This window comes from Caretta caretta, chromosome 5 (assembly GCF_965140235.1).
Source record: "Caretta caretta isolate rCarCar2 chromosome 5, rCarCar1.hap1, whole genome shotgun sequence".
Lineage (NCBI taxonomy): Eukaryota > Metazoa > Chordata > Testudines > Cheloniidae > Caretta > Caretta caretta.
Genome location: NC_134210.1, coordinates 120,902,830 through 120,916,020, shown reverse-complemented (window position 1 = coordinate 120,916,020; position 13,191 = coordinate 120,902,830). Strand labels below are relative to the sequence as shown.

The 13,191-nt window shown below is 43.1% G+C and overlaps 1 protein-coding gene across 5 annotated transcripts in view; it reads left to right on the top strand.

The window, feature by feature from the left end:
* Positions 1–13,191, top strand: part of MUSK (muscle associated receptor tyrosine kinase) — a 93,331-nt gene that overhangs the window by 58,066 nt on the left and 22,074 nt on the right. Inside the window, exons 7-11 of one of the 5 annotated variants that reach the window (XM_048851104.2) lie at positions 1,517–1,676; positions 3,401–3,407; positions 5,729–5,995; positions 11,223–11,398; positions 12,391–12,414. In XM_048851104.2, coding sequence (XP_048707061.1) covers positions 1,517–1,676; positions 3,401–3,407; positions 5,729–5,995; positions 11,223–11,398; positions 12,391–12,414 — 634 coding nt within the window. Of the gene's footprint in view, positions 1–1,516; positions 1,677–3,018; positions 5,996–11,222; positions 11,399–12,390; positions 12,415–13,191 lie in introns of those variants that run through there. The other 4 variants (XM_048851102.2, XM_075128839.1, XM_048851103.2 and 1 more) reach the window with 4 other exon arrangements.

Sequence of the window (13,191 nt, the reverse complement as noted above, 5' to 3'; positions counted from 1 at the left end):
GACTGCAATCAGGAGGTATTAGGAATCTCCCAAGTAACTCTTCTCATGAGATATCCAGTTGAAGAGTAAAGTTCAATGGGAGTTGAGGGTAATGGATCATAATGTTGCAGACGGAAGTGTTCAGACAGTATAATTTAGCTTTGAATAAGCATTTACACTGGAATACACAACCTTTTGAGATTCAGGAATTATTAGCATATATTCCACTGTGTGGTACTTGTTACTTTAAGCATGGGCATTGTCCCATTGTCTTCAGTAGAACTACTCCTGTCTTTCATGTTAGACATGTGCTTAAGTACCTTGCTGAATTGGGGCCCACGAAAAGATATTCCAGCTCACTAGCCCTAATTCCCATGGTCAGGTAGCACTACTAGGGATCCAGAAATGACTCTCTCTCACTTGAATTATTCCTGATGGTTTGACACTGTCTCTGGCTCTCAGTGGTGGAGTAGGCTAACTGCTCAGCTTTAACTTTGTGATGTGACTTTGCAGGAGCTATAATGGACTATCATCTACAATTGCAGTGAGTGCCAATGCTGTACCAACAAGGAAAGGCTGACTATAAAATTATCCCAGCCTAAAATCACATCATCCCCAGCTCACTCGTGGATTTCTGAAATGGGCAAAGAGAAGCACCAAGTCTGAACTCTTTCACATGTTACTGGGGGTGAGAAGTCAAAAAGTCTATCAGACCTTTCCTTACATTGGAGCCAGAGCACTTGCTCTGTTCAAAACACTGCCTGAAAGGATGGGTCTACCTTGAAAAGTGTGAAAATGGCTTGTGAAAATTTTTGAGATCTTGATTTTTTGTCCTAATTTGGGACAGGAAAATTTTCAAAATCTCTACAATTCTTACAGGGCAGGAGAACCATTTTCCACCTAGCCCCAATCCTTGGCTGCCATATTTAATGAAATTCAGTGAATTCAAATGGAAATTTGCTCAGTTTACGTGTAACAAGATTTTTTCCCCTAGCAGCGAGCCCTGCAATCTCAAAGCCCTGCTATGTTCTTTGTGGCTCATGTATCATCACCAATAAAGACAGATCCTGGACCAGATCCTCAACTCAATTACAAAATTCAGTATGACCCTGTGACGTTGCAGTTTAGTTAATAGTTATTGATGTAGCATGAAACAGAAAGGAATCAGACTCCCCCCGTGCGTTGGTGTTACACTGCTAACAGGGATAAAACATCCTAGGCTCTGCTTTTAAAAAGTTTGGAGCACCCACCTTCTGAAAAAGTCTCATTAAAGATGTCTCACATTGGGCACCCCAAAATGGAAGCACCCAAAATCACCAGTGATTTGAAAATCCAGACTATTAAAACTTGCTTTTGCCCGTAAAGTCAGCAGTTACGAAGGTGCCATTTCTATGCAATCCCTTTTCTGACCATGCTGTACTTTAACTCACTGCTACTTTAATCCACCTGGTTCAGCTTTGTTTGTTATTTTAAAATTTGTCTTTAAAAAAACCCTCAACCAACCCCCAACCCATTGTTCTGTTTTTTGATCTTTTAGGTTTCTACAGGATCTATAGTCGAAAGCGTGAAGGACAGAGTGATCGACTCCAGACTGCAAGTGTACGTCACCAGGCCGGGCTTGTTCACTTGCATTGCTACCAACAAACACAGCAAAACCTTTGGCACTGCAAAAGCTGCAGCGACTATCAGTGTGTCAGGTATGCTGAAAAGAAAAGGCTTTTACTAAGCATCTTGCCACCCAGCATTACCTTTATCCTGTCAGGAGGAAGGAGTAGGGGAAGGAGCTTTGGAGGATGTGAGGGGCTCTACTTAATAATAATTTACAGTGGGTTAAATTTGACCACAAGTGCAACCCCCTGCTGGGCTATTTCCTTATATATCATTATGCTTCAGAGATTGGCACAGCTGCCATTTCCTGCATACTTGCTGTTGTCTTGCATGCTGTGTCCCAGAAGTGCTGTGTAAGTTCATCCTTGTGAAGGAAGTCACAGTATTAATATCACCTAACAGCAAAATGAAAATAACCTCAATGAATGACTAGCATCTTATGTTATATGAAAGAAACCATGGAGCTTTGTGGCAGAACAGGTTCCCCTCCTCACAGAGTGAGATCGCAGGGCCGTGCAACTACTGGTCCTTAGGTGACCTCTCTGTTTGTTAACTGAACTGTGCTTTTGGGGGGAGACCTGTGCTGTGAACTGGAAAATTTGGGGTATGATAAACCAGGGAGGAACTGTTGATTATTGCAGGATAAACTGAGAGCCCAATTCATTCTTGCACTAACACAGTTAGTTTGCCCCTCCCCTATTCAGGAGTTGGTTTGTTTTCCCATCACCCCAAAAAGACCTAGACTTTCTTACAAGAGAACGCTTCAGGCTTGATGACATATAGGTTATCATAAGTCCCAAGTAAAGGGCAGTTTGTAGCTGTACTGCCCAAGGAAAAAGCCAGTCACAATTCACTCCACGTTTCCCCCTGGCTCCAGGAGGGAAGTAATCTGTGTCAGTCTCTTATCAGGAGCAAATTACTTCTCTCTCTGCCAGCTCAGCTGCGCTTGCTGGCACATTGCGGGGTGGGGTGGGGGTAAAGATAGTGCTCCAGTCATTCCTGACCCCTGCCTGTTAACTCTCTGCCCAGCTCTTCCCCATATGCTGTGCTGGTGTCCTGCACAGGAACATAGGCTGAGCCACAATTTAATCTGCAAGGCCTGAGTGCTGACTCCATGGGTGCTCCAGGGCTGCAGCACCCATGGGAAAAAAAATAGTGGGTGCTCAGCCCCCCCACCGGTGGCCATGCCAATCAGCTCCTCTCTCTCCCTCCCAGCACCTCCTATCTGCCACAGATGCTCTTCAGCGGTGTGCGGGAGGAGCTGGGGGGAGGGGATGGAGCGAGGGCATGGCGTGCTTGGGGGAGGGGGAGGAACAGGGCGGGAAGACATGGGGTGAGGATGGAACGGGGAGCAGGAAGGGAAGACGGGGCCTTGGGGGAAGGGGTGGAGTGGGGGTGAGACCCAGGGCAGAGCAGGGGTCAAGCATCCCCCAGGAAATTAGAAAGTCGACACCTCTATTCAAGGCGCTACATTACGTGGACACCAAACTGCTGATCTGCTGGCCTGCTAGAACCAGCACCATTGGCCCGTGGATCACCACGATCCATTTCAGCAAGAATTTCATAGAACACGCCTTTCTGTTCCTAATTCATTCTCCTTCCTCTTCCCAAAACACATCCAGGAAGGAAAGTCTTGGCCTCCCTCTCCGTTACAAAATACAACTCCATGACGAAAGAGAATGGCAGTTCATTTCCTATATGAACCTTTAAGTTTTGCCCTCAAGAAGAATGGGTAAAAGGTCACTGACTAACATTTCCCTTTCTCTCCCAAACCTGGCTCCTGTTGCGGCTGGCTCATGTGCCTTTCCAATAGAATGGAGGTAAGACGATGTTTTCTTGTCTGTTGAGGTGATTGTTTGGGCCAGGGAGGCTGTGAGAGGAGATGAATTATGAAAGTAATAGGAGAACCTCATTTGAGATTTCCCCTCTGATTTCCAGAATGAAAATTTTTTGAATATATTTGGCTGAGCCTTTTTAAATTCCTTCATCACATTTGACTGAAACCTATTTAGGTCCCTCTGTCACTGACCACATAACTGGGGAAGTTATTCATAGCTGATTATTTACTCTGTGAATTCAGCCCTCGTATTCTCTTCACAAGTAATGTATGAGCAGAGTTCAGTTGTTAGCGTTTGTCATTCAGTGCTGCTATTTGATGCAGATTTTCGGTGTGCATCTTTTAGTCCGTGTTGCCCGGACAAATTCTTTACAGCAGCTGTTCGTTTCAGCATTTGCTGTTCAGAATTCACTTTTTGTACTGCATGACTAGTCACCAGATGAACACGTTGATTTTGCTTACGATTAGATTACTGTCTGTGGTTCTTTAATTTGGTTTTAAGATGATGGCACATACACATTCTTCTGAGGTCTCTGAACACAAGGGAAACATGATAATAGCACTGATTGTTGCTATCAAGCTATTCCTGTGGGCCGCCTGCCATAATAGTTGCTGGTTTCACAGCTGACCAGTGCAATCCTATGCATGCACTTATTGCTTCCAGCTTTCTCTGGCTAAGGGTGTGGAGGACATCCCTCACCCACTAAACAGTAAATAACATTTTATAAAAAATAATACAAGTACTCCAAGAAGGAGCTGACCCTGCCATATTTCTCATTCTGACAAGCATTGCTTCAGTGTAGCCTCTGACATCGCAGTGCTGGTTAGGAAACCGACCCTCCACGGCGTATTCGTGGGCTGAGGCTGACTGACGCAAGCAGAAGTCTCCTGGTCAGCCCATGGAGCACGCATAGGAATGTTGTGGTGGCAATGTTCAGTGCTGCCATCATTCGTTACTTCCTTTTCTTTTAGAATTTTTTTTTTAAAAGCTTGATATTGACCCCAGTAATTAGAACTATTACACGGCCAGAAAATGTCCTTAGATTGCTATGAAAATATCACCTGAAAATCATTGAATTTACAGTTGGGAAAGGCTTATTCATTTGTCTTGTTTATTCCCTTATCGGTATGCTTTTTTTCTTTTCCCTGGAGGAACCTGGGTAAGCTGTACTGACAATGGGTAATTTGTGGAGGGGAAAGAAATAAAAGGAAAATATACAAATAGCTAGACTGGCTTTTCCAAATGGTTAGCATGTTGCGAATTGAACCCCATTGACCTCTGTTAAACTAACTGAATGAGCAACCAGGACAGCTGCAGCCATGCCCCATCCCTCTGCATTTTGAACACTCTCTGGTTAAAGTCAAGGCAGACGCTCCCAGGTGCGTGCTCATACACCCCTCCTGCTGGCTAACCACTCTTGGCTGGATGACTCATGGGGGTGTGGAGGTCTTCACATGAAAACAAAACTCCATGTTTGCAGTCTCTGACAGCAATCCCAGCCTATCTGGCAGCTGCTCAATTAGTTCCTTTTAAATAAAGCTGTTTGTAATAATAAACCCCTTAAATAAACCCCTTAAATTGTCATGCTTTCTTATTACACTTATTCTGTACTAGGCTAGCCCCTTCTGCCTGTCGTCTGCACTGGAACCCAGAACTGCATCAGAGAGAGAGAACAATTTTTTCCTGATCTGAGAAAATATTGGACTAGGGTTCGGTTTGAATGTTGGGCTGTGGTTGAGATTGGTTCTTATCATACCCAAATCACTTTGCCCATGCCTAATTTGAACTTCTGTACTAGGGCTTCCATGTGTAACCCATGTGCCTAATAGGGAGATGTCTCTTTAAGAGACCCATTGCAGGGAGGTAAGAGTGAGAGTTGTGTGGGGGTCATCGTTGCTAGGCAGATTTAGCACTCCACACCCAGAAGCTTCTGGAATTGGGTGTGGTAATTTTGGGTCTGCTCCAATAGGTTCCCTAGCAACAATGACCCAGACACAACTCACTCCTACCTCCCCCACCAATGGGTCTCTTAAAGAGATATCTCCCTATTAGGCACATGGGTTACACATGCACAGATGTCTCCTGCAGTACATTGTACTCACTCTCCAGACAGAGCAGAAATCTTGTGTAAGTTGCACCTAGTTCCATGTTTGGATGGCACCTGATTGTTTCAGTGGTTATATTTATGCTCCGTCTTCTTCACTGTCTAATTAGCCTTATAAATACTGTCTTACTGATGAAACTTTGCACTTCAGCACAGATTACCGCTGTACACTTACTCCTGTGTACATTCCCCCTACCAGCAAACTGTACAAGGGTGATACAGGCTACTGCAGCACATACAGAGGTGAGGTGTGTAGTGCTATCTTGGTGAAGGATGCTCTTGTTTTCTTCAACTCCTCCTATGCTGACCCAGAGGAGACCCAAGAGCTGCTTGTTCACACTGCCTGGACTGAACTTAAAACGGTGAGTTCATTCTGCCACCCAGCTGCTGAGTCTCTGCTGTGTAACTACATCTTCCAGGAGTGCAATCCCTCAAGAGTTGGACCAGCTCCAAAGCCCGTGTGCAGGTAAAAAACATTGACCAGGTGGGAGGATTTCAGAGAGGGCGGGGCAGGGGGAGTTTGTCCAGAAAAGAAGTGGGGATTGTAAGGAAGAACAAGAAAATTACTTTAATGTTTAAAACAGTGTATATTTATAGCATTTTTCTTCGCCCCAGTTTCAGCTTTGTTCATCTGCTCATGGAGGTTCCGAACCCAGCCCAATGAACACAATCACAAAGCTTACTTAGACTGTACTGAGGATAGGATCAAGCCCAGAGCTCTTTGTAATACAGACGGAAGGCAGCATTAAAGAGCAAAAGCACTTTCAAAAATATGCCATTGGTTTCCATCTGAAGTGCACTAGAGGTTTAATGAATGAATGAGTTAACGTCTGTAAAGTGATCTGAAGAAGAATCATGCTATATTATGTAAATGCTAAGTATTTTATTAGCATTGGGTCACATCATGAAGTCATTATTCAAAGTAAGGACAGAGTATGGACTGCAGGATTTGGCCAACCCAGTAAAACAAACAATTATTTTAACCGTGTAAAAGAAAAATGTCAAAACACAGTACAACAGGTATGACGGCACAAATGCCAACATACGTATTTGCATGCTCTGATGGAGAACCATGCATCAGCGCCCATTGGTACATCCGTACTAATGCTGGTGTAACTGTTTGTTCATACAGCACCTAGGTTGTTTGGGGCAAGGGGATAATGACTCCCAGGTGGTTCAAATGAACATGTACCAGAGCAGTGGGCCAATGTCTTGCCTCAACCAAATCTCTGATTGGCAGAAATGGCAAGTAGAGAGATCAGGACTGGATCCACTGAACTCAAACCAAACAGAATCAAGCAGTCTCTCTAATCACTATTACCTCTATTGTTATATAGGGGTCCACTATCCCAGTCAATGAGACATCCTACCAAAATCATTTACCTCTTTCAGTGCAACTCCCTCAGCATCTCTAAAAACAAGTCATTATGGGGAAGTCCCTGTATGAATTAAGATGATGTAGCGTGCCTTAAATTTGGTGAATATACTGTATACTAGATTTGCCAATCCACACAGTAACCTCTCAGCTTATTTTCAGTCTGTGTGACAATATTTTATCCAAGCCAGTCACCATGTATTTGTCAAGTGAGGCTTTCTGAGGTGCTGTATTAAATATTACACCTACTGCATTCCCCCCCCCCCCCCCCCACATCCACAAGTGGCCCTCTATGGGACAGAGCTCCCTGTGACTCAATGGAAGTTCTATGCCTAGAGGGCTTGAAAAATTATGGGCCACAGCCTAAGCTGTGTAAACCAACCTAGTTCCTGCACCAACTGAGGCCCTGGCCCAGTGGGCCTAAGGGTTTGCAAGAGAATTCAAGATTAATAGATTTGTCTGGAATGATCTATTTAAAAATCCCAGATGCTTATTGGCAATGGTTTCATCATCACTCTGCAGATTCACACACAATTTTATCTCTCTCTATCTCTCTATATAGACACACACACACTCTAGTATTTTAGTAGGGATTGAAGTCAGATTTAAATGACGGTTCCTGAGACTACTCCCTCTTCCTGTTTTAAAGATCAAAGAGCTGTACCACAATGATTTTCTCCAGAACCGCAATATCCCTACTACTTCTGTGGTCTTTGATTTCTGAAATGTAATTGTCAATGGTTCCGAGCCCTTGGACGCATTTCAGATGGTCTTGTTGATTTGTATATATTAATTTTTCCAGATATATTGTCTACTCTGTATCAACAGTTTATCTTTCTATAGCAATTGGCCAGACCTCACCACTTTTCAAATCTTGTTAAATTCCATTTTTAAATAAGAAATTCAGTATCTCAGACATTTTAAAACAGATTTCACCAGCCTACTCTTTTATTAAGAGACTACTTTCTTTTTAGTATTTTTACCACCATTTTTTTTTTAAAATACATCTCTTATTCCTTATTCTCTTTACTTTTTGGTGAGCGTTAACTTACATGACTCTCTTGCTGCTTTTATATTTTTCCCTTTCTGTGCCATCTTATTGGTTTCATCTCAACTTCTTCCTTTCCACAGTGTCCCAGGGACCTGGAGTTAATGGTAGAATTGGGACATTAGAAATAAATCAGCCTATAATTGTACACTTCGCAGCTGGGCACTAGCAGGCTTGAGCTATTACTTGCTTATATTCTGAATATATCAGAAGCACTACACATTTAAGGAAGCGATAGATACGTAGAATAAATTAGTGTGAAACAAAAATGTGTGCTCTGTCTCACTTCAGTTAGATTAAAATGTAGCTTCAGGACCTATCCAAAAACTACTCATACCTTTGCAAATACAAAAAGAAAAGGAGGACTTGTGGCACCTTAGAGACTAACCAATTTATTTGAGCGTAAGCTTTCGTGGGCTACAGCTCACTTCGTGATACTTAGCCACTTAAGAATGGAAATGCAATTCTGCCAATGACTAGGTCTTGAACTCTTTCTTCCCCTCTGAGGTTCAGGATATAGAGTCTCTCTGGTTCACTGACTAGGGCATTTGGAGTATTGTGGGTACCTGCTTTCTATCTTTTCAACTGAAAGATAGAAAGCAGGTATCTTTCTCGGAAAAAGTCATCTCACAAGTAGAAGGTGTAACAGAGAAAATTAATGAGGCCCAACTCTACCCCAGTGACAGGGGTGCAACTCTTGTTAACTTCAGTACGAATCACATTCAGGGGAATGAGGACAGAACTGAAACCTTAGCCTCGGAGTCTCAAAACCCAACCACCGTTCTCTTTCAATGAGATTGGGGTGCTTGCCTCGTTTAGACTGCTTGGAAAATCTCACCCTTACTGTTCTGGTCATCCTCGGTCATAAATGTTGGCAGTTGTCATGCTTCTGTGTGGACTCATAGGTCATTCTAAAACCATAAACCCCAAATCCATTATACAGTATATTTTCATAGGATTAGGTTCCCTTGGGACTAGATGATCATCACGGATATCCGTTCAGAACAAGCAGGCAGTCTTGGTTTAAAGTTTGTTTACCAGATACAGGTACTTATCTTGTAGTTTACAAAAAAGGAGGACTTGTTGCAAAAAAACAGTGAACATCATGAATGACAGGGAGTCTCACATTCTTTCCAATTGACTCTGGAGTCCCTGGATAAGAAGCACTGGGAGAACTGGTGAATTGCCATATTTTGAGGGAAAGTAACTTCTCATCTTATGTAGTTATTGATTGGCTCCATCCTTCTCCCTGTCTTGGTGGCTGGGTATGACAATAGCTCAGGCAGGAGAAGAATGAATTCATTCCTTTTGAGATACTGCTGTTCTTAGTACTTAGTGGATCACGCAGCAAGTAATATTTGTATGTTAAAAAATAATCTGGAATGACTAGGTGGCTTCTCTGCTTCTTCTCTAAAATAAGGTTCTTTTCTTCCTAGTCTGAATGGTCAGTAAGAGGTTACTGGCCCTCCTGTCCTCCTGCTGATTTTGTGTCTCTCCCATTTACATTACAAAGATTCTAACAATGGTCTGATGTCATCTATCTTTATATATGATCTCATCAAGCTCCTGCTCCTCAGTATTAGGTTTTGTACAAAGGACTGCTGCTCACATAGCCCCCTCACCATGGAATCAGAGAAATTCAGAAACATGAATGATTTTAGCCTCACAATACTCCTCAACAGGGATGTTCATCCCCATTTCACAGGCACAAACAGCTTAATCGACTTGCTCAGGGACATGCAAGATGTTTGTGGTAGAGGCAGGTCTTGAACCTGCATCTCCCAAATCCCTGCCCAGTTCCCCAAGATCGTCAATCTTCCCCAGCTTAGGGTGCGTCTCTCACTCCTTTGGAATGTGCTGTTTAATTAAAATTGATACGGTCTGGCTGAACTCGGTGCTTATGGGAGTTAGCAAGGAGAGAGCACTGGCTAAAGGCAAGCACAGTGCAGGCAGGATCTGTGCATTCTTCTTAAACAGCCTTGCTCCTAAATAGAGCCCAGATAGCGCACTCACTGAAGCTGCAGAAGAGCAGCTGCCCCATCCCTTGGTAAAATACACTCCACCTCAGCGGTGCTATCACTGAACAGTTGCGACTCCACAGGGGCAGAACGTTTTATAAAGATTTGCAATGTCCCCAGCTCTTATTAACATTAATCCTCACTGAGTAGTAGGGAAACTGGTGGCAACAAAATTGCAATGTGGTGCTTTAGGTTACACATTTCTAGGGGTGACTGATTCAGTTACTATCATCATGTGCCAACTGCTCAACTCCTAATTATGCCAAAGCCTGTGCTAGTGTTGAATAGTAGGCAAGTCTGTCCCACAGACTTGGCCGAGTCTGCCAAAATCATCTCCACTGTAACTGCAAAGCCAGTATTCCAGACCAGGTTTCCAAAAAATGAATGGCTGGTAATTAACTAAATTACCACCATCAAAATCATTCCCAATATTCTGGGTATGACAGTTCTGGTTTTCGTATAAAGCAAACAGTTTTTCCTGACAGCACGCTATTCCTGAAACAACTGAAAAACCATAAGCATTATTTAAAATGTAATGAATTTCAATAATTTATTCATCAATTACTTTCAAAGAGTAACCTGGGATGAAAAACATCAGACAGTCCCCTTTTTTATCTATTATTATTATTAAACATTTCTATTGACTTAGCACCTAGAGATCTCATCCATGTTGGCGTTTCATTGTACTAGGTGCTATATAAAGGTCTCTGCCCCAAAGAGATTAGAGTGAAAAAGACAAGACATAGCAGGTGGAGGAGACAAATCAAGGAGACCAGAGCAGGGAGATAGAATGTGCCCAATTCTCAGCCAATCAGGAGTAGTAATGACAGCTCACCGCCTGGTATCAGATTGTAACTTTCTGTCTGTATTACAACAGAGAGGTGAGTTTTGAGGAGGAACAGGAGGAGGTTAAGGTGACCCACAGGCATGACACACTGTCATTAGTTGGTGTGAACTCATGATACAGAATGACATGTGTGGTGCTTTGAACAGAATACTGCTTTACAAAAAATGCAGCTTCAAGGCTTTCCCTAGAGCAAATTGTTACATTTCATGCAGTGTTTCCATTACAGTTTATGAGCCGGATTCGCAGCTCGTATAAATCAGCGTGGCCCCATAGAAATCAGTGGAGCCATGCCGATTTCCACAAGCTAAGGATCTGTCTGCATAACTTTTGCACACCATTGTTAATGCAGTGTTTGTCAGCAAGCCATTGACTGTGTATTTCACTGTTCTTTGTAAAATAATGTAGAGAGCATTGCCTTGCGGTAAAGGATCTCTACTGCTTTAAGGAATGGCTCTCAATGGAGGAGAACTCCCAGAAAGGGATTTACAAACCAGGATTAATGCTGCTCGCTCTACCTGAATGCAACAGACTTCCCAGCCTGCACAAGGACGCAAAGGCCTGCACCAGGATTCCATATTTTGGTAACTGAGAATTCTGCTTGCTGTTGTGCTAAATGGAGTCAAGGCGTAGCAAGTGTTTGGGGACGAGGGGAAGGCCTGAGGCCAGTGAGCAATCAGCACCAAAGTGTGGGCCAGATTATGCCCTGAGGATGTGGCTCTCTTCTTCGCCAGAGGAAGGGGGGGAAATCAGACATGTCGATCCTGCCCCCTTTCCTTGGATTCCATGGTGGATTCTCCAGAGTTTTGGGGATCTGTGGATTGGATGGAAGAGGGAGAGCGCATCCCCCTTGCACCCAGCAGTAAACCCAAATACACCCAGGAGCTGTAATAGCTTTCCTAAGGAAACCCTCTCTGCTGGGGAACCCCTTTAAAGAGAGATACAAGGAGCAGGAGGAGGCTGGGGAGTCCTTGGCAGTGTGACTCCAAGAGAGAGGGGCCAGCTAAAAGAATCCCACTCACATCACTGGAGACACACAGGGTACACTGGATTTGGCCCATGGTACCTTTAAGTATTTATTAGACTGTGGCATGTCAAATGCCCTCTGACAAGGAAGACAATTGTAAAATATAAAATTTACGAATAAAATAAGAACTGGTAGGAAATCAGCTTCCTACGTATCAGTCTATGTAGTTGGAAGAGGCTCTTGAAGTATTGTAGCCTTGCAACATCTTTAGTTCTACTTTACCCTGTGTTTGAAATGCCAAATTCTGTGCATTACAGAACAATAGCAACAACAGTTTGTTTATTTGGCCTGATTCCAATGTACAACCCACCCAAAAAACAACCACCCTATTTTAGAACCATTGGTCTCAAAACCTAAAACCAGTTTCGTTAATGATAGTGTTGCCACTTGAAGAACTGGTGTATTCACAGAGAAACTTCCCAGAGCGCTTCTGGGAAAGAATGTTTTCCCACAACACATGCGAGAACTGATAGTAGCTGAACCATTGAACAAAGATTTCAGTTAGAATATCTGTTGCTTACTTGTTGTTTGTCTTTTTTTTCCCTCCAGATTTTAAGACAGAAAATACAACCAGTAAGTAGATTCCCTTGCAGTTTAGAACTAGAATCCTTGACTTGGTCTAGTTATTTAAGATGCCATGTTGCCAACTCTCCTGATATTTGGGAGGAGAGGGGGGTTCTTTCAGCCCTACCTACCTACTGGAATCAGGTTATTAGCTGAAAATCTCAGCTTTCATTTAAAAAAAAAATAGCTCTCAGGCTTGGGGAGAAAATGTGATCCCCAAACTTTTCAACATCAGGAAGAAAATAAAAAGAACAAATAATTCATTCTTAAATCTTGTGATTTTTTTTAAAGCCAGTCTCATGATTTTGGGGGGCCTTGACTCATGGTTTTTGAACAATTGGGGGGGTTGGTTAAATCCAAAGATGTTTCACGTTTACAATATTTGCAATATACTTTTTCATTATGATGAGGCAAGATTTTTGGAGCATGATGACTCTTTGGGGTTCATACCTTCCGTGGAGCTTTTGATTTGATAAATCATGATGGTCTGGCCTTTGCATAGGTTGAAATGTGTGTATGCGACTCCTCAGTGTGATGCCAAAAACTCTTCTTAAAGACTGAGAGTTAAACTCTCTGCTTTGACTGTTTCGCATTCCCACAGACAAACTAAATAGAGCCAGGAGGAAGAAAGAATGTGGAAGGGCAAAGGAGAGGAAGGGAGAAGAAAGGAGCTGTAGAAGGGTGGAGAGAGAGAAAAAAAACCCACAAAAACAAAACCCAGAGGTCTAATCTCGTGTACTTTTGCTTCCACCCTTGGGAGGTGCTCAGATACTATCCTGCTGGGCA